This window comes from Carettochelys insculpta, chromosome 2 (genome assembly GCF_033958435.1).
Source record: "Carettochelys insculpta isolate YL-2023 chromosome 2, ASM3395843v1, whole genome shotgun sequence".
NCBI lineage: Eukaryota > Metazoa > Chordata > Testudines > Carettochelyidae > Carettochelys > Carettochelys insculpta.
In genome coordinates, this window is record NC_134138.1 from 160,451,093 (window position 1) to 160,477,187 (window position 26,095).

The 26,095-nt window shown below is 48.1% G+C and overlaps 1 protein-coding gene across 1 annotated transcript in view; it reads left to right on the plus strand.

The window, feature by feature from the left end:
• TMEFF1 (transmembrane protein with EGF like and two follistatin like domains 1) overlaps window positions 1–26,095 on the plus strand; it is a 222,624-nt gene that overhangs the window by 108,165 nt on the left and 88,364 nt on the right. Inside the window, exons 2-3 of the mRNA XM_074987915.1 lie at window positions 14,350–14,459; window positions 24,537–24,666. Coding sequence (XP_074844016.1) covers window positions 14,350–14,459; window positions 24,537–24,666 — 240 coding nt within the window. The remainder of the gene's footprint in view (window positions 1–14,349; window positions 14,460–24,536; window positions 24,667–26,095) is intronic.

Below are 26,095 nucleotides of genomic sequence, written 5' to 3' on the forward strand. Positions count from 1 at the left end.
AGGAACATGAGCACCCAGTAGGACACTGTGTCCAAAGCAGTTAATCCAGTCCTGGGATGCATAAACAGGTGAATCGTGAGTTGGAGTAGAGAAGTTATTTTACCTCCATTGACAGGACCACCAACGGGGGTGAGCGATACAGAACTAAAAGGGCAACTACCGCAGGGCTCAGCGATTTAGAAGGATCCAAGGCTCCCGACTGCTGGTGCCTCAGCAGCAGCTGGAGCCCTGGGCTCTTTAAATAACCACTGGAGCCTGCAGAGATGTGCACCTTGTGGCCCCGGCAGTGCTGAAAGTCTGACTGAGGAAGGCTAGCTCCCAACCTTACTCGTTCTGCCCCTTCTGTGAGAGGCAGAGCTAGCTCCCCACAGGGTCTGGCAAAATCTTTCATCAACCCTGTCCATTGCCACCTAGTGCAGTTCTGGGTCTACAGGTCAAGCGGAATGGTGATAAATTGGAGAGGGTTCAGAGAAGAGCCATGAGATCGAAAGATTAGAAACTATAGGGGTAGACCCAAGGAGCTACCCATTTTTAGCTTAATGAAAGAGAAAGTGAAGGGGTGACTTGATTATAGCCTACAAGTAGCCACCCGAGGAACAAATATTTAATAATGAACTCGTCAGTCTAGCAGAGAATGGTTTAACGTGGGCAGGACATAACATGGGTGGAAACTGAAACTAGACAAATTCAGACTAGAAATAATTTACCAAGAAAGGGTGCTGAATCCTCCAGCACTGATGATTTTTAAACCAAGATTGGATGCTTTTCTAAAAGATATACTCTACGAATTATTTGGGGGCAGGTGTGCTACCTGTGTTACATAGGAAGTCAGTCTAAAAGATCACAGTAGTCCCTTCTGTGAACCTATGAATTTCTTATGATGCATGTGGTGGTTCAGCAAGAAGGTAGATTTTGATGCCGGTTGTAGTCTTGACAGGGAGCCTTGCTTACAGGATCAACTGGAAGCACAATGGGAGACACCTGTGTGGCATTTCTGAATAGTTTGTTTCCAGGTTTTTGCTGAAAACTTGAAATTTTCCACACACAGAACCCCACATCATTTTCTAAATCAGTAAGCTTTGGCTGCATTTGTCTGATAGAAATCTATGTGTGTGAGAAGGGGCGAAACACCGGGTGTACGTCTGAGAATGTGAGGGTTAATATTAGTCCCAGAACATTGGTATGCTTCTGCCAAAATGAACCCGTGATGTGGTCGACAATACAAAGTGTCATAGTTGGGATTCAGAATTTACATCTGTTGGAACAAATGTGGAAACTTAGACTCAAACCTGTTCTAGTCCCAACTGGTAGAAGGCACATTATTTACACAGGAACAAAAATATTGTGTCTACCTGCCACTTGTATCAGCCAGATCTTATCCAAACTGCTGCCTCCCCTTTAATTTCTTGTAACAGCAAAAATGAAACTTAGCCTCCCATAGATCTAGGCCAATGCAAAATTCTTTGTCCTGGGAGTGTGTATGCATGTTTCTTTTAATAAACTAACCTGTCTCTGTGTTACATGCAGCCATGCACCATGCAGCCATCTTATCACTGCCTATGTCCACTGCCAGTGTTTCACTTCCATATTTACAAATGCAGAATTGTGAAAAATTTGGCTCATAATTCAGCTGTTTCTAAGAAATTCCTAATGCAGTCACTTCTGGCTGTGCTGTCAGGAAAGCACTGATGAGCACAGAATATGGAAGCCTCTTTTCCAGGCTACCTTCTTCATAATCTCAGCCAAGAATCATTCTTCCTCTGAGGAAACTTCTTTTCCAGCCTGACCACTTTCAACTTTTAATTTCTCCTACAGAAGCTAAATTGAGAGCAGTTTCACGCATAATTTCTCTATCCTAACAGAAGTTAATGGGACAAGGAAAGAGCTATTCTTAGACTCAATTGTTGCTGGTGCTTCATGCTTTCTAAAAAGGAGAAGTGGCTTTCAGAGTCCACTAGTGGTTGGTCTTTGCTTCTGCAGCAACTCTTCAAAGAGTTAGGGCTGGTTTATAGATCCTCTTTTTCCTCCACAGCTCTTACTTCAGCCTTGTGAACAGAAACAGTTCAGGCGCCATTAACAGGTTGATTAAGAAATGGCGGGTGGGTAGGGGCACTGGAGGGATGCAAGGGGGGAAATATTAGGAGAAAACATGTCACTGAAGATCCAGACTAAAGCAGATGGAGGAGGGAAGAAAAATTCTGTGTAGCTGCCTATAAACACCATTTACTTATGTAATTTTATCTGTACCTATATATACTTCCACAGTTATTTATATATTTAACTGTAGCCTTGGTGTAAAATTACTTACCTGTAAATGACATACTGAAATAGAAATAAACACCTATACAACAAAGATTAAGAATGGAACCTATTACACTCCCCCCGCCAGCCCACCACATTGTCTCTTGTGTATCCCAGATGATACGTTTTCCATAGAAAGACGTCAGAACAAGGAATATATTTTTTTTAATTTTTTTTATGACATAACATTTTATATATTCACATTAGAATGGCCTTAGGATACATAATAATGTTGTATTGGTCCATTAGTGCTGTCAGGAATGATTGAAGGTTCATTCAAGGGTGACATAATTTCACATCCACATATATTACACGAGGGCAGTCAATTATTTTTTGTCAAAATATTTCTGAGTCAACATATAGTCAAGTTTCAGACTCCAGAAAAAATAATTACAATATTAATAATAAGGAAATGAAATGATTTTGCAGTCTGTTCAAAGCATCTGTCAGTCCTGATTTGGCCTACAGTCTACTGAGAATCCCTTCATTACACCATAGTTCTTTTTTTCTTGCCTCATCTTGGGGTGTGCAACTAGTGCTAGGGAAACATCAAAAGGCAGATGTCAGAGGAGCTGTGCAATACCGTTCCCAGTAGGACGCCTAAGCCGCATCTAGACGAGCCGGCTGCTTCGAAGTAGCCGTGCCAACTTTGAAATAGCGCCTGCCACATCTACGCATGGTGAGCGCTATTTTGAAGTTGAAATCGACGTAAGGTGGCGAGATGTCAAAGTCGCTATCCCCATCAGGAGATGGGAATAGCGCCCTACTTCGACGTTGAACGTCGAAGTAGGGCACGTGTAGGCAATCCGCGTCCCACAACATTGAAAGAGCGGGGTCTGCCATGGCAGCCATCAGCTGAGGGGTTGAGAGACGCTCTCTCCAGCCCCTGAGCTCTATGGTCGCTGTGTGCAGCAGCCCCTTAAAGCTCCCCGCCCCCTGCGTTCCTGTGCAGGAATCTGAGAGTGCGTGCAGGCGGCAGCACAGCCACGCGGCCAGCCTGCAAGCCTGCAGCAACCCTAACACACCACCCCCCCGAAGTGATGGCTGCTCGCCAGCCCCCCAAGCGCCCCCAGGGCACCCCACCCCAAGGGGAGCCAGGGCTCCCATCCATCCATCCAGCCAGGGAAGAGGCAGCGGGGACCTCCTGGATGGAAGCCGAGATCTGGGACCTGCTGGGGCTCTGGGGCGAGGAGGAGGTGCTCCAGGTAATGGGGAGCAAGAGGCGGAATGCGGATGCGTTCGCTCGGCTGGCTGAGGGCCTGGCTGCCCGGGGTCACCCTGCCCGCACTCCTGACCACGTCAGGAGTAAGGTTAAGGAGCTGCGGCAGGGTTACGCCCAGGCCCGGGATGCGGCCAGCCGATCCGGGGCTGCCCCCGCCACTTGCTCCTTTTACGGGGAGCTCAGGTCCATCCTGGGCCCCCGGTACACCTCCTCCCCCCCGGCCACTCTTGACACCTTGGCCAACGAGCCCCAGCAGGCCCCAGAGACGGAGTCCGCCCCAGAGGCAAGCCCTGCACCCCAGGGCCCCCCCCCCAGGAGCCCACCCCGGGATGCCGGAGGAGGAGGAGGGGGACTCCTCCAGCGACGGGGGGGCTCCGGATCGCCATCCCATCCCGGAGCTCCAGCAGGGCGTCTGCCCAGTGGGTGTCCCCCGACCATGGGAGTGGACCGTCAGGTACGTACCCCCCCGGTGCACGCCCCCGGGGTTAAGGGGCGGGGACAAGAGACATGCCCAGATGACCATGGCCCCAAGGACAGCAGTGGCATGTCCCTCAGAAGAGTGCATCAGTCCCTGCCCTGCCAGCAGGACAGCGCCATGCCCCGTCCCTGGGGATGGGGGGAGCGGAACCTAGGGTCTCCGGGGGGCGGGGGGCACCCATCATCATCATCATCATCATCAGCATCTCCCGGGGAACAGCAGCAGAGGGGTGGGGGGACAAGGGCCACGGACCAAGGCCCAGACTAACGGCTGTCTCCACTCTTCTTCCCCCCTGTGTTCCTCAGCTGCACCATCGGAGGGCCCGGAGAGTGCCGGCGAGGTGTCCATGGTCCCGGAGAGCCCACCGGGGCCATCCCAGCAGGCCAGCCCCTCGGCGGAGCACCGACCAGCCCTAGGACGAGGACGACGGCGGAGCCACCAGCAGAGGATGGCCACGGACCCCCAGCTGCTTGTGACCCTCTGGCGTCAGCTGGAGGTGTCGGAGCGGCGCCTGCGGGTGGAGGAGCGGTGGCTGGAGCTCCAAGAGCAAGCGCTGGCCTGGCTGCAGGAGGCATGGGGGGCCTTCATGTGCACATTCGAGTGCATAGTGGAACACCTGGCCCCCCATGCCATGCCGCCCGCCGCTCCACCCGCCGCTCCGACCACCACTCCAACCACCGTCCCACCACTGTCCACCACCCTGGGGCCTGCTGCCGACGGGGACGTGGGGCTTGCAGACACCCGCCGGCCATATCTGCCGGTTCGCCCGGCCCCCACCCAGCCTCAGCCAGGGCTCTGGCCAAGGCGAGGGTCGCGCCCTCCAACCCCGGGCTGCGGACAGTAGGGGTGCGGGGCCGAGGACGTGGCCCCCCTCTCCCCTTTTGTACATATCCCCCATTATTTGTATATAGTTTGTGTTGGACCCCTGTTCTGTTATGGTACCTGCCCCCCCATGTAAATAGTCCCCCCCCCTTTTTTTCTATATATATATATATATTGTATTAATAAGACATTTCACTGTTTGGTTTTAAAAAACAGGTCCATTTATTTGCAAGCAAAGTGGGGGGGTGTGTGCTCTTGGGTGCTCTGTGGTGTGGGCGTGGGGTCAGGGAGTGTTGTGGAGGATGGGGGGGGTGCAGTGGGTGGCCTGCCAGCGTTCACCCTGCAGCCTCGTCAAAATGGGCCCGCAGGGCCTCCCGGACCCGGATCCCCTCGGGGTCCACCTGGCGACTGGGGGCAGCGGGTGGCTGCACGTTGGCCCTGCCAGCCTCCACATCCCAGCCCTGGAAGAAGGCCTCTCCCTTCCTCTCCACCAGGTTGTGGAGTGCGCTGCACGCGCCCACAACCTGTGGGATGTTGGGGAGGCCTGCATCCAGGTGGGTGAGGAGACACCTCCAGCACCCTTTGAGGTGGCCGAAAGTGCGCTCGACCACCTGGCGCGCATGGTTCAAGCGCTTGTTGAACCGCTCCTGGCTGGCTGTGAGATGGCCCGTGTAAGGGTGCATGAGCCAGGGCAGGAGGGGGTACGCCATGTCTGCGACAACGCAGAGGGGCATGGTGGTGTCCCCCACAGGGATCTCCTGCTGGGCGATGGAGGTCCCTGCCTCCAGCTGGTGGCACAGGCCCGAATTTCTGAATACCCGGGCGTCGTGGGTGCTGCCAGGCCAGCCAACATAAATGTCCAGGAAGCGGCCCCGGCTGACCACCGAGGCCTGGAGGACCACCGAATGGTAGCCCTTCCTGTTCAGGAAGCGTCCTCCGCTGTGCTTCGGGGCACGGATGGGGATATGGGTCCCATCTAGAGCCCCAAAGCAATTTGGGAGGCCCAGGCTGGCAAACCCCACGATGGCAACATCCGGGTCCCCAAGCCTCACGAGCCTGTGGAGGAGCAGGGCGTTGATTGCGTGGACGACCTGCAGGGGAAGGACATGAGAGAGCACCAGTGAGGGGTGTGCAGGGTGTGTCTGGCCCTCCACCCCAGGGCTGCCCCCTCCCAGGGCTCCCCCCTCCCTGGGTCCTCTTACCTCCATGAGGACAGCCCCGACGGTGGCCTTGCCCACGCCAAACTGCTGCCCTACGGATCGGTAGCTGTCTGGAGTGGCCAGCTTCCAGACAGCGATGCTGACCCATTTCTCGACCGTGAGGGCACGTCGCATGGAGGTGTCCTGGTGCCTCAGTGCGGGGGTGAGCCACTGGCAGAGCTCCAGGAATGTCTGCCGGCTCATGCGGAAATTCTGGAGCCAGCGGTCATTGTCCCACTCGCCGAGCACCAGCTGCTCCCACCAGTCGGTGCTCGTGGGGTAGCTCCACAGCTGGCGGCGGGGGGGGGGCGGGCGGCGGGGGGCAGCAAGGTCTGGGGCTGCTTCCTCATCCCCTGGGGGCAGCTCCTCTTCCGCGAATAAAAGGTGGTCAGCTGCCTCCTGCATAGCATTGAGCAGGGTGAGCGCTGCTCCTGCAGGGGCGGGTGTGTGGACCTCTGGTTGCTGCTGCTGCTGCTGCTGCTGCTGCTGCTGGGGGTCCATACTGCTTTGACGAGGTGTGCGTGCCTGTGGCTCTGCAGACCGCGTGCTGTGCAGGCTGAGTGTGTCTGGGAGGGGCCTTTAAGGGAGTGGCTAGCTGGTGCCCCGGAAGTGCTAGTCCTCCCTGTGACCCTGTCTGCAGCTGTTCCTGGCACCCTTATTTCGATGTGTGCCGCTTTGGCGTGTAGATGCTCCCCTGCAGCGCCTACTTCAATGTGGTGCTGCCCAACGTCGACGGCACCAGCCCCGGAGGACGTGTAGACGCTATTCATCGAAATAGCTTATTTTGATTTCGCTACATCGAAATAAGCTATTTCGATGTAGCGTCCCCGTGTAGACGTAGCTCTAGAGGAATACTGCTTGTCTGAGGACCACAGAGGCAGAATACCTGCACAAAACTGCCATTGGTACCTTAACCATCTTTACCATGGCTGTAGTTTGTAAAGTCAAAATGGAGACTTTATGGATTTTGCACTTTTTTGCTATGTTTCAGTTAATTAGTTCTAAAAATGAAATCCCAGAGAAGGTTAAATGAGGTAAACAGATTGTTTCCCAGGGAGACCTTGTATTGCAAGCTTCAGCTGGGAGTAGATTTGAATGGATATATTATATACTCTTGACCAATAGGGTTTCTTATGGAAGTTCTAGCAGAACAACATGCAATTCTTCAAATGAAAAGTGATGAAAAGGAAGTTACTTAAGGACTTTTCACTTGACGAAGAACTACAAGTTTATGGAAGGGGGAATGGTTTTTATAAGGAAGCCAGACACTTTTGGATAGTTATGCACAGTACTACTTACAACTTCAGACAGGTGTTTCATTCAGAAACAATTCCGGTGGTTGTGCTAGATCAGGAAGTTTCTTCACTTGGATAAATATTTATGTAACACAAGTTTTCTGAGGTTCACATCATCTTAACCTATTGATGCTGCGTCTGTGTGCCAGGGATTGGCAACTACAAGGGATCAGAGAGTACCTGTTTTCCTTTTGTTAGAGGGGTCTTGATGGGGAGAAGATGAGATAGTCACAGACATTCATTTTAGCAGTCTTTGCCGGACTGAAAGGCAGTGAAAGAGGCAGGGAGGGGAACCTGTATAGAAGAGCTATATTGTGCCTGTACCATATCTGGGTCTCACCCATCCCTGTTTGACTGTTGCTACCAACATACTGCAGCACGTAGGGGAAGCCATGTATAAGGATCATGCCCGAGCTCATGTTAAGAGTTTTGAAATACTGGTTATTATATTATATATGGTTCATTGTTTTCCTCCCCACCATCTCATAATACACTATTATCAACCTCAAAAGTTCAAAAATCATGAGCCAGACTACCCGAAATCATGAGATTGCCCACCCCCCTGCACATGACAAACTTTATGCAATGTATCAGAGGGGTAGCCGTGTTAGTCTGGAGTTGTAGCAGCAACGAAGGGTCCTGTGGCACCTTATAGACTAACAGAAAAGTTTAGAGCATGAGCTTTCGTGAGTTAACTCACTTCTTCAGATGCTGATCAGAAGTGAGTTAACTCACGAAAGCTCATGCTCTAAACTTTTCTGTTAGTCTATAAGGTGCCACAGGACCCTTTATGCAATGTGTGCTTGGTCTGCCTTTTGATTTTTGAACTCCCACTGCTCACCTCACATCAGTAAATGTGGCCAAACTACCGCTACTGTCGCCCTCTCTCCCAAATGCACTGGGTCAGGTGATTTGGCCAGGTGGCAGGGGCTCTCACCGCTGCCTGAGCACACAGAGCTCCCAGCTGCTCTCCAGCCACCAGCATTCTAACTCACTTGTGACCCCATGCCCAGCAATTAATGTGTTCCCTCCCACTGCCAGACCTGACCCCTACTCCAGATGCGCCTCTGCTCCCTGCAGCTCCAGGAATTCCAGAATCACTCTGGGCTTCTAGGTTCTTTTTGCTCCCCTCAAGGTATCTTCCCCTTTGGTGAGAATGTTGTCATGGGGCGGGGAGGAAAGAAAGATCTCTGCCTGCATCCTGCAGCAACTCTTATTGGCTGCTCTCCCCCAGAAGGTGGGGTGGTAGGGAAACCAGCCAGTTGGGAGGGGGATTCCCCCAGGGAGGGCTGAAATTTGAGCGAGGGCTAGAGCTTCTTGGTATAATGTGGGACTGGTTACTGAAGGGGCCGAAATAATGTCATGATAACGTCATGGTAAGTAGGATGACCAGTATTGTCCCCTTTATGCTTTTTCAGTGTTTGTTGTTTTTTTTCCATCCGTGTGCAGAATAATTTTTATATGCACAGAGGCAAGTGTGAATGTACTCCAAGAGTAGAGACAAAAACCCGGCTGTCAGTACTCTGCTAATGAGCTGGGCAGCATTTGCATTTCTCCTGAGTGGCTACACTAGTGCACAGCTTATAGGGAACACTGGTGACCAGACAGCAAGTGTGAAAAATTGGGATACGGGGTACGTGTGCACGCAAGTACATGCACTCGTGCGCATGTGTGTGAGGGATAATAGGTGCCTATATAAGGCAAGCCACAAATATCAGGACTGACCCTGTAAAATCAGGAGATCTTGTCACCCCACTGGAAGTGCGATCATGAGAGTTGCCAACACTGATAATAAATGTGCCAGCTCACATGAGAATACATGTGTCTCCAGAATTACTGGTTCTGCATGAGCCCTAACTTGTTTAAATTCAAACCAAGGTTTCAGTTACACCAGGCTCACAGTTTTAATATGTGCCATATAATACCTTTGGTGTCAGGGTTGCTGCCTTTCAGATCAATGCATATTGATGGTCTAAAGGACAAATGTCAGTATCCAATTATTTGTATTTGAGTATTTCATGAGTAAAATAAGATGCCACACTTTAAAAGCAAATATATACTACTAAATGTGGCAGAATGTGAAGCTCTAGCTCTTTGGTTGAATTGGCAGAGTCTCCATTTCTTTGACATTTCTTGTTCATACAGATTCTCACTATGTGAATTTTTCTGAGAGAGAATAGGAAGAGAGGGGAAGAAGGGACCTTGGCTTGGAGCTTTACAGCTCCAAACTGATTTCTCTGCCCATGCTGAGCCCCATTGGCTGAAGGGGAAAGATACTAAAAAAATCATTTTGAATACCTCCTTGCAGGTCCTTGGTCACAAACATTACATAAATTTGGGAGCGTTATTTAATTGTACTAATTATGTTTTTCTCATGGAACTTGATGAATTACTGTTTACTCTTTCTGCATAATCAATTATGCTGGTATGTACTGTTATTTACATCTACTAAAAGCCTTGGAAATCAGTAGTGGTTGTTATTAAATAAACCCATGCAAGAAATCATCCTAAATTGCATGCTACATGTTCTTACTCATATCCATTCTGGTATATTATTCTATTCTTCTGGAAATAATTGCAGAAAATCTTTTTTTTTATCCCTTTCTTTATCTGCAGAAATTTGTTCAAGGCTGAACATATCTTAGATGTGCTAGTCAGCTTATTTCCTAGCCTTTAAATTATACCATTAACACTGATTTTCATTTCTTGAATAAAATGCTGTAGATGTGAAAACCATTATGGCTAACACACATTCGTACAGCACTTGTGATTCCATCAAGTGTAATTGTATACATGTCAGGACTGATTTTCACTTTTGCTTGACTGCATTTTCAAATGGATGCAGGGACTAGATAATGTCTCATCTGAAATGTTAATCTAAGTGAAAAACATCCATCACCACAGTAGTGAGGTGCACAGTGCAGCACTGGAAAAGGACCATTTGTTCTTTTTCCATGAATGGGCAAGAATTGTTAATTTCTTCCTTGATGGCAATCCTTGTTCATTTGAAAACCATTATTTAGAACTGAAACCAAAAGAAACAAGCAGAGTCTGCCCCCTAAAATTAAGCAGGATGCTTCTAATTTTTCGTTCCATCTTTCCCTTGTTTTCAAGGGGTATTATGGTGGGGTTTTCAGAGCAGGTTTCCTCTAGTTTTACTTCCATTGTTTTAATTTTGTTCTTATCTCTTTCCCTTCCCCAGGGCATTCATAGGGCTTGTCTGCGCGTACAGGTAGATCAGCGCTCTGGAGATTGATATCCTGGGGGTTGATTTAGCAGGTCAAGTAGGGATATGCTAAATCAAGCCTGCTCATGCTCCCATAGACACAGCTATCCCCTACTGGGTTTCAGGAGGAGGAGGGTGGCTATAGGTGAAGCCTACATTTACTAACCAGATTGTCTGCAAAGCAACTAATATAGCTCTGTATGGGCAGGTCTTTGCAAAGGGGCAAAGTTGAACTAAATTACACAACTCCAGCTGTGTGAACATCATAGGGGAGTAGAAGAAGTGACTGTGAATTAGAGCATCATTGGAGCGTCTCTGGCTGGTGCCGTGGACCAAGTAGGCCCCTAAAGAGTCCCAGATGGCAGGGCATCCAGTGCAGTAATAGAGGAACTCAGAACAGGGGCTTGTATATGTTTACTTTCTGTAACCCCAAAAAATAAGCTGTTATCATCTCATTTATCCATGTAATCATTCATTTTGTAAATTCTGATATTAGACATTTATTATCATTAAAAGGTGCATTCTTATGTTGGGCACCACATCACCATTCCCTCGTAATTCATTTACACAATTTGTACATTTTCATGGATAGATTTTTATGAGGAGAAAGAAATGACCATTTTCTTCAGGAGCAAAATGCTAGCAAGATAAACTGGAAAGCTGCAATGTTCTCTCACGTAATTTAGATCCTACAATAAAGCAATCACATCTGATTAATGTTATTCTTAATGTTACTGTGACCGGTTAACTGGGATGAACCACACTGAGAATGCCACACTCAGGGAAGCCTGCAAGAAATAGGGCAGACAAGCCTCCCAGTTGGTGGTTAATTCTATGCTTATATTCACCAAGCCAATAACAAAATAGCTTCTGCAATACCACACTGGTTAATTAGAAGACAAACAGAGTCTTGTTTTTGGCATTTGAGCCCTTTACTCCCACCCAGGCAAGAAAGGCTGCAACAGGGAGATATTACTGGAAATCCATTTCACCATATTTGAAGTTCTTACTAATCCCAAAGCATCAGATACTTAGTCCAGGTCAATATGTGTTCTAGATCTTACCCAAAGAGCACAGTGTCAGCCAATCCTTAGTAAACTAGCAAAAGATTTATTAGTGAAAGAAGATAATTATAAATGGTTACTAGATAGTATACATACAAGTGATTGCAAAGTCCTTGTATGATGTTTGTAGCAGTGATGGAATAGACTTCTGGCATGTAAATTCTCTTATAACTTCCAAGGGATTGGAAGGGCCTCAGTCCCTAGTTCAAGATTCAACTTTTAGTTGTAAATCCACAGTCCAGAGAATGAGAGCAGGAAAGAGGCAGAATGGAGATGTTTCTGGGGTATGATATGACCTGTGCCATGTGCATTGAAGTTTACTGTCCAAAACAAAGCGCACAGCCCCTTTTCATAGAAAGTTACTGACCCAAGGGAGAGACCAGGGTCATGTGAGTATATCACACGCCCTTATGCAGTTTGCTCCACCCAGCCACCTGAATACAGTTTTGCTTCTAATTATTATCAAAAGTGATAAAGTTCTGAAAAATAGGTGTAGATGGATCTGTGTTTGCAGTTTTTACTACTCTACAGCTCTGGAGATCTCTAACACAAATCTAGCCCAAAGCATGAGAGTTATTTTCCTTTTAAAGAAACATTACCAAGTTAAACTGTTAAGGTGGGATTTTTAAAAGCACACAGTGCTGGTCTCATTCTGCTTTCCCTGTAAGCTGTGGTATAGCTCCCATTGTCTTCACGGAAAGTTAAGCACTGAGCTTATTAAGTAATCCCACCCTTACTTTTCGCTGTTCTTTCTCCTGCGTATGCCTCATGTTTATGTGTGGGGTTAATAATAGTCAAATCTCCCCTTAAAGCTCTTCTTTGTTGTGATTTCTACAAGAAACTGGATGGTAGGGAGGCAGCTGGTGCACTGAGATCACTGCATCTCATGGGAGAAACTTCCTCACTGTCAGGGTGGTTAAGTACTGAGATTAATTGCCTAGGGAGGTTGCTGAATCACTATCACTGGAGATGCTTAAGAGCAGGATAGACAAACACCTGTTAGGGATGACCTAGATGGTGCTTGCTCCTTCTGAGACCAGGGAACTGGAACTGATGACCTCCTGAGGTTCCTTTCAGTTCTAGTATTTTCTGATTCTATGGCTACACCCACACTTGCCGGGAATGTTGATGGCTGCTGTGCAGTTTTAGGTGTGCCAATTGTATACCTAAAATCAATTTTACAGCCATCTACTTTGGTCCCTCTTCTCACTGCAGAATGTTGGTGGGAGCCCTCCTCCCGTTGACATTCCTTAATCCTTGCAGCTCTCAGGGAGTCCCAGGATCAACATTGACCCCGGAATGTGCTGTTTTACGTATACGCAAAACAACGCCCTAGAAGATAGCTCCTAAGCATTTGATCTTCCACAGCTAGTATAGATCTGGCCTATTATAACCCATATTCGCTGTCTGTCAGTCAGTCATCTCATTTTACGCTTCAGCTGTGTCTATATGGCCCCGCCCTTTCAGAAGGGGCATGCAGATGTGACCAATGGAAAATGCAAATGAGGCATTAATTTGTGTATTGTGTGCCTCATTTGCATAATGGCCACCCACTATTCCGGAAGTGCTGTTTTCGGGGAGAAAAAAAGCTGTGTGTATGGGATTCCTTCGAAAACAAATCCTGTTTTCGAAAGATACCTTCTTCCTCTTTTGTTTCAAATGGGGTTTGTTTTTGAAGGAACCACATTCATGTGGCTGGTTTTTTTTCCCAGAAACAGCACTTCTGGAAATGTGCTCACATGAGAGTATGTAAATGAGATGCAGAATTTGTAAATCTGCACTTCATTTGCATTTTCGATTGGCTGCGTTTGCATGCCACTTCCGAAAGGGAGGGGCCGTGTAACTGCAGCTTTGGAGTATGCCTGAACTGCAAATTGAAGGTGCGACATAGCAAGGGTAGGTCCACCCATGTTAGCTTTTACCTAGCTAGCCTAGGTGGTAATAGTAGTGTGAAGTGTGTGGCCTGGGTTAGCAACCCAATGCATGGTCCCTAGAGGGCTCGTATTTGGATTTCTAATCCATGCCACTACTACACAGCTTCTCTCGCCCATGCTAGCTAGACCAAAGCTAAGAGGTACTTCTGTCCCTACTACAATCATGCCTTCACTTTGCAGTGTAAACGCTTTGTTCTGTTACCATATGATGCCTAGCACGATGTTGTTCTGGTCCTTGACTGGGGCGCAAGGTGCTACCATAATACCATTACTAACGTTGTACATAGTTATAGCACTTTCATTCTGCAGGATCACAGTGTGACTTGCAAACTGATCTGAATCCAGGACAGGTGTTCTAAGAACACATTCTAGCCTCCCCTAAAATCCACAGTGCAGCTCTCCCTTCAGGCTTTGTGACAAGAAAAACAGAATGGGCTGTGGGGAACGTGGTCTATAGGTTTGTGTGTGTATCTTGACTCCTGCTATTATCCGTGTGGAGAATGGTACTGTGGGTTGTGTGTAGGAAGAGCACAGCTAGTGGGAATATGGAAGACAATAACTGTTTTGGCAGTGTACGCGTGGGCCTGTTCTGGAGCTGTTTTGTGAGGCAGAATGGAGCTGTACATACAGTACCAATGACACAGGTTTACCTCTGGGGAGCAGACAGGTAGCCAATTGGCACACAGCATATGAAACAAGAGTATGTCTGTGTGGGAAAATGACTGGTTTACGATGAAGCTGACATTATTATACCGAAAATAAATCCTATGATATTACATACACCTATTTTCTTGTTTCTCTTTTACAGAATTAAATGTAAGGGAGTCTGATGTAAGAGTGTGCGATGAATCATCGTGTAAATATGGGGGAGTGTGTAAAGAAGATGGAGATGGCTTGAAATGTGCATGCCAGTTTCAGGTAAGGACTTTGCAGTTATGTATCTGCTGTCATTTGAAATATGGGCTATTTGTAGGAACATGGAGGAGTGTGTTTGTTTTAAAGTTTCAGCCACCTAAATACCGATGCAGTCTGATAAGATGTGTTCTCTGGATTCTAAATATATGCACTGGTACAGGTTGTGAATCACCTGACGTGGATTTAAAGGGACTGTGCTTCCCTGCCATCTCCCCTCCACAGCCTCATTAGGTATCCTGCATTGTGGAACCAGGGGCAGGTGGGAGACCAGGTTTTATACACCCAATGTTAAAAAGGGAGAGAGGGAGTAAGTGTATCTTCTCCTAACTTACAGTACTGACTCTACGTATAGAATGCATTTTCTGAGATCATACAAATAAATACATTAGTTATTTTAGGAATTAAATGAATTAAAATAGTTCCTTAAGACATTCATCAGCCTGTTCAGACCCCTTTTTGCCCCAGTGACGCTAATAGAATAACAGACTTGCCATCTCACCTTATAGTTAAAACACATCAAAACCTTCACCACACATTGCAGCTGAATGATTTTTAAAGGGTTGTCGCTCATTTTTCCCTGTTATTCTCCATATCTTAAAATCCCCTAGCAAGGGATAATATTCAGCTTCAGTGAATTCTACCAAGCATTGCCCTCTTTCAAAAGGTTACCATCTCCCACTATTCTGAATGAGAGTAAAACTACCGGTTGCACTTATCAAATATGCCCTGTGTTCAAATCGGGTTTCTTAGTAAACTTATGCCTTATCTAGATGTCCATCTGTCAGGTCTCCCTCCCCACTCTGACACTCTGAGTGCAGAAAGTGGGGGCGCACAAAAACTTAAAAACACCTTGGCTCCATAGGCTCCAGTTAAAAAAAAGCTCTCCAAGGTCACAGATTCCCTAACCTGGGAAATAATTGCTACTGTGACCAACTGAGAAAAGCCTCTCTTAAAACCCAGGAAGGCACACTTGGATATCTCCCTGTGGGGGTAACCCCCAAGCTTCACCCTTTCCTCAGGAGATAGCTCGGAAGCAAAGAGCTGTAATCTGATAGCTGATCTTGCTTTAGGCCTGCATTCACACAAACACGCTCTGAATGCAGAAATTAAATAATCACCTTAAAAAAGGTAATTTATTCACGGAACAAAAGATGGGAAAAGACAGTAGACCTTCGAATTGCGCAGGACTTACGTCCCTGGGAAACCACGTGTAATTCGAAATAAATGCAAGTCGAGTGGGGGCGGGGCCACCAGCTCAGCCCCAGCAGCCACTGCTGCGGCATTGGGGCAGGTGATGCCCCTGTGAAGGGGGAAGAGAGCTGGTGGAGCACTTTGCTCCCCAAGCACAGCCCCAGGGTACCACCGCTGGGGCGGGGGCTGAGGTGGGGAATCCCCCATTAATCTCTCTTCCTCCTTCACAGGGGTATTGCCTGCCCCTCTGCCATGGCAGCGGCTGCTGGGGCTGAGCTGGTGGAGCACTTTGTTCCACCAGCTCAGCAGTCCTTTAACAGGGGGATCCTATCCACACACACACCCCACCACCCGAGGCAGCACCCTGGGGCTGAGCTGGCGAAGCAAAACGTTCCACCAGCTCTCTTCCCCCTCACAGACGGATCCCCTCTACCCCGGCAGCGGCTCCCTGGGGCTGGAGCTTCCACTGGGGTCCTCCTCTACATGCACTAGCATGAGATACATGCAGGTTAATGAGTGTATCTCAGGGGTCTACTGTACCAAGAAAGTAAATAAGTGTACTTAGTCGCTACATGTAATTAAAGCAACTACAGATTATTAATATTAGAGCATAGAGAATTACTTTCCGGGAATTCAGTTTGGAAGTTACAGAGTTTGGGGGGGGAGGGAATCATCAGCCAGCCTGAGAAATTCTGCACCAGAACCAGAATAAAAATAACCTGATTGCATCTAACTAAACATTTTGTTTCTGCTTACATATCTATGCTCTGATTATGATGTGGCCAGGATATTTACTGGATTCGTCAGCCTTTTTGGCCTCTTCCTGTTCCATTTGTAGAACCCAAACAAAGACCCGTTAGCCTGCAATTGTTCCCATTCAAAAAAGGAGGATTTCTCTCTCCCTATTAGCTGCGTCTACACGTGCACGCTACTTCAAAGTAGCGGCACCAACTTCGAAATAGCGCCCATCGCGTCTACACGCGTTGGGCGCTATTTCGAAGTTAACTTCGACGTTAGGCGGCGAGACGTCGAACTCGCTAACCTCATGAGGAGATAGGAATAGCGCCCTACTTCGACGTTCAACGTCGAAGTAGGGACCGTGTAGACGATCCGCGTCCCGCAACGTCGAAATTGCTGGGTCCTCCATGGTGGCCATCAGCTGGGGGGTTGAGAGATGCTCTCTCTCCAGCCCCTGCGGGGCTCTATGGTCACCGTGGGCAGCAGCCCTTAGCCCAGGGCTTCTGGCTGCTTCTGCGGCAGCTGGGGATCTATGCTGCAGGCACAGGGTCTGCAACCAGTTGTCAGCTCTGTGTATCTTGTGTTGTTTAGTGCAACTGTGTCTGTGTCTCCCTTTAAGGGAGTGGCTGGCTGTTGAGTCCGCCCTGTGACCCTGTCTGCAGCTGTGCCTGGCATCCCTATTTCGATGTGTGCTACTTTGACGTGTAGACGTTCCCTCGCTGTGCCTATTTCGATGTTGGGCTGAGCAACGTCGAAGTTGAACATCGACGTTGCCGGCCCTGGAGGACGTGTAGACGTTATTCATCGAAATACACTATTTCGATGTCGCAACATCGAAATAAGCTATTTCGATGTTGGCTGCACGTGTAGACGTAGCCATTGACTTACCTGGCTGCTCCTCACAGAGAGCCCTCTAAGGTTTATCCCTTTACAGGCATTCTTTCATGACACTGTCTTTGCGGCATTAGAATCTAAAATGCTTTCAAGATACTTGGGTTTCTTTAGCTTTCTAAATTGTTGGATATGGAGTGCTAAAAGATTTTCAAACTGCTAACCCAGGGCCCATCCTATGAGCAGTTGGTATTGTTGCCATATTTCACAGTTTAATTGCAAGTCTTATATTTTTGGTGTTTTTCTCAAAAGCTCCAGCTTCTGGAGTCATGTGAGAATCTCAGCTTCGATTTTTTAAAAAATATGCTTCTAAAAATAATGGTTATGTGGGAAAAAATCTTTAAAATGTGATCTTAGTGTCTTTTGAAGGCTCAAAAAACAGAAAGCAAATAACAAAAACAGAATATTTATTAATTTAAAAATTTAAAAATGCCATTATTTTAAAGCCAATTGCGTTATATTGGGTTGGGCTGATTTATGTTTTTTGAATCAATAAATCACAGCCACTGGTTATTCTTTTATTTCTGTTTGCAATGCTCAGAGTGTTAGGACATTTTGTATTTTTGTTGGTGCACATTTTCCATCTCTTCAGCTTAACTTAAAATCTGCTGTTTTCAGCACACAGGAATTTACAATCCCTAAAACCTTTTTCCACCAAAAGAAGGTAATGGAACGAGGAAATGAGCAGAAAATGCCTAAAATAGGGAAGTATTTTTCATATGTAACAAAGAGCTTGAATACTTATTTTAAGTGCAAAACTCAACTCGTTCTTAATTAAGGAGCTGCAATTGGCACCTCCAAAATATCCATAATTAAGGACTTATTAAGACAACAACCACACAGCACCAGCTTGACAGTGTCCCTTCAGCTGCTCTGCTTATAAAATTGAAAAGCCGTGCCTGGCAAGAGAAACAGCTAATAAGAATTTCAGTCAATATTCTAGGGACGTTGCAATTTTTCAATGATTTGTTCTATCTTGGCAGTTTCATAAATAAAGAAACTAGGTTCTGGATTCTGGTTGTTTCTAGTTCATAGAAAATGTCCCTATTGGAGGACAGTTCTCAGTTGGTGTACAGCCAATGGGTGTGGGTCTACTTTACTCCCTCATCAGCTCCCCTGCCTGCACATTCTCCCCTCAGTCCTCCCCACAGCATCAGCAGTGTCCTGGATGACAAATGAGGTACTACTAAGTAGAATAGTCACAAAACTGCTTTAAATAATGGCTGTCACAGATCTCCACTCATATTCAGGGATCTGGTAACTGAGTCCCAGATATCCCCCTTCTCTCCCTGCTGAGTTGAGCTCCTCCACGAGACGGTCTCTTGCTGAATATCTAGCTGTTAAATGAAATAACCGGTGACCAACATTCCAGTCTTGTCTTGTTTTTTCTTAGGTTTTTAAATCTTTTGCAGTGTGAGTACTAATGAATCTTAACTTTTCCTCTTGGAAGTCCCATTGGAAATGACCCGCTGTTAAATACAAGGATGTCACTAAAACAAAAGCAACATCACTGAAGGAAGAGCACCATGAGATTCGGTCCTTCTATGAACAGCTCTCTCCTTTGTTTCTTTCTCACGGCCATCACGTCTATTGAATTTAAGAGCTATTTTGAAGTCTAAGACTCCAGAATTACATTTGCAAACGAGGCTACATGCGAGTCACTAGGGGTTTCTCCAGTGCTCTCTCTTGCAGTGACCTTGCACGTTTTAATGACGCCCTGACATTCAGCAGCTGTAAACCTTAAAGGATAGATTTGTTTTTGCATACACTAGGGTAGGGGGTGGAGGGATGTATTCAGTATACTTTTGATAAAGATGTTTCAGTGTTTGATCCTTGCAGATCGATTTATAGACTGTTTGCCAAGATTTCAGTAAAATAAAAATGATTGACATGAGTATCATCCAAAGTTCCCAAAGCATTAAAAACACAAACTATAAAACTGGCATCGCTTCACATATCACTGAAATGCAGTGGAAACTGGCAGCTTTTAAATAGCACACAGCCACATTATAGATGGAACGTGCGGAATGCGTATAGGCATTGGAAAACACAGTCCTTGAAACATTTTTCTCCCATCCTAGTAAGCTGTGCCTACACAGGAGCCCTCTTTCAAAAGGCTAAAAATCAAATGACAGCACTTGCATTCTAGCCTTTCAAAAGCACGCAACTACACAGCAAAAGCGAATTGAAGGTTCAATCCGCCCTTTCAAAAGACCGCTCCATTCTTTCAAAAGGGAGCATCTATGTGGCTATGTGCACTCTTCCAAAAGAACGGAGCTGGAGATGCCGTGGACAGGGTCGCATGGCTGCCACGCCCTTCTGGAGTCTACAGGCAGCCGCTTCCTTAAAGGGCTCCTCCCAAACACTCCTGCCCTGCATGAGCTGAGGCCTGTGGAGCTACGCAAAGCCAAGCAGAGCCCAGCGTGCAGCAGCACGGACGATGAGCACCTACTCCTGGCTTTAAACAGTGATATCCTGGACACTGTGCTACAGCTCCTGTACACAGTCGTTGCAGTTGCCCATTTCCTCCTTGGGAGACCGAGAGGCTCTCCCAGGGACGTAGAATCCCCCCAGCCTGGATCCCACCTCTGGGTGCCCTGGCGCCTATGGAGCCGCCCCAGCAGCTTGGACTGGTGGGATCAGCTGGTCCTGGGGCAATGGGATGATGCCAAATGGCTGCAGAACTTCCACATGAGCAGGGAGACCTTACAGGAGCTGTGCCCCTGGCTGGATCCTGCACTGAAGCACCAGGATGCCACCAAGTGGCCTTCTCTCCCCCTTGAGAAGCTGGTCGCTATTGCTATTTGGAAACTGGCCACCTTGGATAGCTACCACTCAGTGGGGCTTCAGTTCAGGGTGGGCAAGGCCACTATTGGAGCTGTCCTCATGGCGGTAAGCCAGGCCTGGGTCACACACCCCTGCCAGAGGGAGGAGGGAGGAATTCCTGGGCTCAGGGACCCTTGGTGGCAAGGGGCAAGGAGGGGGCAGGCGTTCAGGGGTAGCTGGCTGGGAGGGGACGTGGGTGCCAGGGCTGGGAACTCCACGACACACCCTCACGGGAGTGCATGTCCTCCATCCCGTGCAGGTCATCTACGCAGCATGTTCCTCCATCGAGTCATCCATGTTGGGGACCTGGATTCTGCTGTCAGGGGATTTGCAGCGCTCGGGGTCCCGAAGTGCTTTGGCACTCTGGATGAAACGCACATTCCCATCCGCACCCTGCCACACAGGTCTGGCCACTATATTAACCACAAGGGCTACCACTTGGTAGTTCTCCAGGCCCTGGTGGATCATGGAGGCCGGTTCATGGACATGTCAATGGGCTCAGCAGGCCGAACACACAATGCCTATGTGTCCCAGAATTCAAGCCTATGCTAGCGTATGGAGGGCAGGACCTACATCCCTCAGCAGGAGCTCTCAGTTGGGGATAACACCATGCCACTGTGCATAGTGGTGGATGCTGTTTACCCCCTACTGCCATGGTTCATGCAGCCCTATATCGGCCAACTTGACCGCACCCAGGAGGTCTTCAACACCTGCCTCAACCAGGCCCGCAATGTTGTGGAGCGGATTTTTGGGTGCCTGAAGGGGCGGTGATTCCTCTCGCGACTGGAGGTCAGGGTGCACAATGTTCTGCAGGTGGTGGGCACCTGCTGCGCCCTCCACAACTTTGTGGAGGGTGAGCGGGTTGCCTTCATCCAGGGGTAGGTGGCTGAATCCAGGCCCAGGTATGAGCAGCTGGCTGCTGCTGCCAGTCACCAGACCAGATGGGATGGGGTCCGCATCAGGGAGACCATCCAGGAGAGCTTCACTCTTGGGCCACACTGAACGCCCCCCACCCACAGCCACCCCTCACCACCTCACCCACACATCCACCCCTACAAGAACACGAGACACGGGCATCTTTGTGAAATAAAACCTTTCCTGTTAAACCTTGAACCATTGAATCTTACGAACAAAATCTATTTACAGTGCAGGAGCCAACTATGTACCTCGGGGAGCAGGGAGGGACCTGAAGTGGGATGGTCACTCAGAGGCAGATGTTGCAGGCTGAGAGCCCCGTCAGCCCTGGGATTCCCTCCCTCCCTGGATGTGGGGTTTGCAGCTTGGCTGAGATGGGGAGGGAAGCACTGGCAGGTAGGGCAATGGAGGTCTTTGACGTGGGGCTTGATGGGGGGCGTGGCAGGGGGAGTGGCGGGGGTGCATTACGGTGGGCCATATTGGCCACATACTCCTGGAGGGTCACATATATGCCCTCCAGGTGGGACAATAGGCAGTCCCAGGCCTCCCTCCGACAGGCCATGTGGGCCTTCTCCAGCTGGAGGCATTGCTCTGCTAACTCAGCCTGGTGGAAGTTGGTGGTGTCCTTCCCTGAACGGTGCTGTGGTCTCTGGTCGTGGGCCTGGCAAGTTGGTGGTGATGGAGGTGCCTGGCCCCTCTCTGCCACCCCTGGGGGCTCTCCAGGACCACAGAGGGCATGGGACTCTGCCGGCCCTTGGATGGTGCAGCTGAAAGAAGAGGACAGTGTTATAGTCCCTGATCATGAACCTTGAGGCCGTGACCCCAGAGATGAGACCCACCCCTGAGGGACAACACCCCCCCCACGGGGATGAGATGGGCATGACGTCCATGCAGTATCAGGGGGCACATATGGGTTGCCCCAATGGGACAAGTCCCCAGGTGCAGTCCAGCCCTACCCATGTCTCACTGTGCATGTGGCACATGGAGCTGTCACCAGCGGGTGGTATGGTGTGCCGAGTGCCATAGCTGGCTGAGATGTGTCTGGGCCTAGACCACTAGGCCTGTGCATGGCCCACTGGCAGCCATGTTACCCCCACCCCACTAGCCAGGGTGTGCGGCCCAACAGGGACTTACCAAAGAGTGCCTTGACGAACTCCAGCAACGCTCAGCTTCTGGTTGCCTGGCTGGACAGCTGGCAGGGCAGGTCAATCACAAGGTCCCTCTCCTTGTTTGATCACTCCAGGGTGGTGTCCCTTGTCTCTGTCTCCCTGGTCCCTGCTCCTCCTGGGCTTCGTCCTTGATCTTGTCTGCAGCTGTGTTCAGGACGACAGGTGGTGGGGAGCTGTCCCAGGACTCCAGGATGGAGTGGAGCTCCTGGTAGTAGGGGCAGGTGGAGGGACCTGCCCCAGAGTGCCTGGCCTCATCCCGGGCTGGGAGTGGCTCTGCTGGTGCTCTTTGACTTTGCTCTGGACTTGGGACAAAGTGCACTTGGGGTATTCCTGGGTGCTGAGGCCCTGGGCAAGGCGGGCGACGGCTGCAGCGTTGCAGCACTTCACCCCCATCTCCCTCAACACCTCCTCCTCCTTTCACAGTCCCAGGAGGTCTCTTAATTCAGGCTCTGTCAGGAGAGAGCCCTTTTTTCTTTTCTCCCTGCTGCTCATGGGAACCCTGTGAGGGCTCTGAGGGGATCCTGGGGCTCCAGTGGCAGGCAGCTGCTGGCCGTTGCTGTGCAGCGATGTTCTGTGGGCAACTGTGAGCGCGTGCTGAGGGCAGCTCTTGCTTTTTGCTGCTCACATGCTCTCACCTTCCTGCCACGGGGTGTCTGGGTCCATGCAGCTTTAAGAGCTGCCGGACGCAGGGATCATAGAACCCCGGTGCTGCAGACAAGGGCATCTCCGCCCTCCAGCTGGACAGCGCCATGGCAGACTCCTCTTTTGAAAGTGTGGGCCATGGAGCATCTACACATACCTTCTTTCAAAAGAACTTCAAAAGGGTGTGCGTTTCGTAATACGGTATCGGGGTCTGGATTTCAAAGTCTGAGCCATATTCTTCTAATTTCCTTTCAAAGGAACACATTGTACATGTAGACTTTCCCTGCGTTCTTTTGAAAGAGGGCCTGTATTTTCAAAATTAAGTGCACATGTAGACACTGCTGCAATGACTACCTCTGACCCTATTTACATGAGATCTGACAGGTTCACCAGCCAAGTTGCAGTGTCCTCAGGGTGCCCCATAAATGAGAAGAATCACGGAGAAGCTCTGAGCACTTTGCAGAGCAAGTAATGAGTTGCTTCTGTGTGTGTGAAGTTTATTTCGTTCTTGTTCACTTTTGATAAGGCGTCAGGAAAGGAAGAACCATTTCCTTCAAAAATGAAATATTTTGATTGCTTGTCTGCCAAAAGTGATTTCGATAAACAAGTCATACACTGGTGAAAAATAAGTAAAGAACTGGGGGCTCAGAGAAGTTGATCCAGACATGAGAGCATTTTCGGTCATGTCTAAACATAAAATTTATACGAATAGAGACCCTTCTTGCACCAGTTTGGCTCAATCAGTATAGCATAATACATATAGTTAAAGAGATTCATTGTGTGTGAGCAGATCAGGCCTTAATGCTTGGTTTTCCTCGTGGGATCATGAATCAGAAAGTGGTATACTATGAGAGTCCAATCCGGCCCTAAATAGTCACTGGGAGTTTTTTCATTTATTTTGATAGAGATGTTATTTCTTTGCCTGGATATTAGGAGGGTGAGGATAGAGGGTTACGGTATGTTTTTTAGATTATTTTTATATACACCGGGCCTAGGGGCGACATTTACTCTGTCTTTATTAGGGTGGCGCAGTTATTACTATAATACTGTGACAAAGCCTTTCGTGGTAGACATTGATTTATTTACATACCATTTATGTAATGTATTGTCTTTTCTTTTTTTTATGGACCTATACCAGTATCGTTTTGATATATAACTAAAGCAGTATGACAGATGATGACTAAATCAAATACACTCACATAATAAATAGGAGCATGCATATTCAAAAGTTGGGATTTTTGCCATCTTCCTTGAAAGCCAATTCAGCAGTCTAAAATGATCATGCAGTGAGGATATCTTCCGTGGTATGCACCTTAAATTTTTCTGTGCTCAATTTCTTATTACTCCTAATTATATATTCCCATTTTACCTTAAAGAACTTTTCGCCCTTCTTGTTGTTTTTACCCTTCAAATACTTGTAGATGATTATTGTATTCCCCTTAGTCATTTTACAGCCTATCTACACATATTTAATTCTTTTAATCTTCCCTGCTAAATTAATCCCTGAAGCTGATACAGAGATGGACTGTCATTCCTATTGCTTATGAAAGGCATTCTTAACCAAACAGAATGATGATTTTCTGTTAGATAGAAGTCTGACAGTTCCCCACTCTGCATGACTATTTTGCTATATATATGTGTGTATTGTATTAAAAATTATTCATATATGATTGCACAACTGACTTTATTTTATACTTTTCTTTTTAAGTGTCATACAAATTACATTCCTGTTTGTGGATCAAATGGAGACACTTACCAAAATGAATGCTTCCTCAGGAGAGCTGCTTGCAAGCATCAGAAAGAGATAACAGTGGTAGCAAGAGGACCTTGTTATTCTGGTATGTAAGATATGATTGTGCAACATTAATAAATAAGGTTAGGGCTTTTTAATTAAAGTGCCTTTCCTTTTTATGATCTTTGTAGAATTAATTTCCAAAAGAATGTAGAGATCACAGATGACCTTTCATTAGGAAACACTATCACCAGAAAATAAAGGGTTTCTTCTCTGTGTTAGCCAATGAAAAAAATATTTGGAAGGAAAAAATGTTCTAACCTAGGAAACAATTGGGGAATGCTTTTCCGGCAAAAGGAGAAACTTCATTATCACCCAAAATGCTTAAGGCAAAATTGAGTAGATCCCATGTTAGTCATTTCTTTATGACTTATGTCTTGGCTGTACAGAATTAAAACTATGTTGCACAAAGGGATCCACCCAGCACATTCCTGTAGCTACATGAAGCCCCACTGGCTGTGATGGAGCTGTTTGGCTTGTTCCATGGCAGGTCTGTTTGAAGGATCTTACCACTTATTTACAAATGACCAATGTAGTAAAATTCCTTTAATCTGGCCTCTGATGGTCCGGAAATCCTGATGGTCTGGCATGTTGCAAAAATAGTCCCATTTATGGAGATAGTCTGGTGAAATTTGATGGTCCGACATACAGAGTCCCCCGAGATATGCGTACCTTGAACTTTGCATAAGTCAGGAGGCTTGGGTGGTGGGTGGGGCCATGGCTGGTGACAGTAGGGTTAAGCCTGGGGTGGGTTAGGGCTTCACGTGGGCCAGGGGGTGGTGGCAGCAGGTTCTCCGGGCCCTGAGTCCCAGAGAAGCAGCAGCCATGGATACTCAAGCCCCAAGGAAGCGGCAGCCGCAGGCGCGCCTGGCCCCAAGCCCAAAGAACATGGCGGCTGCGGGTGTTCTGGGCCCCAGGCTCTGGAAGTGGCCGCCGCGGGTGCTCTGGGCCCCGAGCCAAGGGAGAGCAGCAGCCGCAGGTGCTCCTGTCCCCACCCCCAGCCTCCGAGGGTCTAAATATGGAACAATTCATCCCTTTTAAAAAATAATTAGGGATGCCAATATGGGACGGTTGGTCACCCTACAAAGCAGGAGGAGCGTGGGGTGGTGAAGAAGCTGGGGACATACAGGGGTGGTGAGCTGCAGCTGGGCAGGGGGGTGGTGGAGCTGCAGGAGTGCGGGGTGGGGACATCTAATAGTCTGGAAAATTTGGTAATCCGGCACCTGTCCGGTCCTGGACATGCCAGATTAAAGGAATTTTACTGTACCGTGGTAAGGCAGTAGCTAATACAATCTAGCAAATGGAAAACAAATAACGTAAAAGCTTTGTTATATATTCAGGGGACAGATCCAACTGTGTAGATTTACTATCAAAGGTAGATGGTCATTCTTCTCTAACCCATTAAAAGTGCAGGATCTGAGAGTGTTATCTTGTTTCTGCTTTCCCTTTTATTCTTTCTGGAACATGCTGTGGGA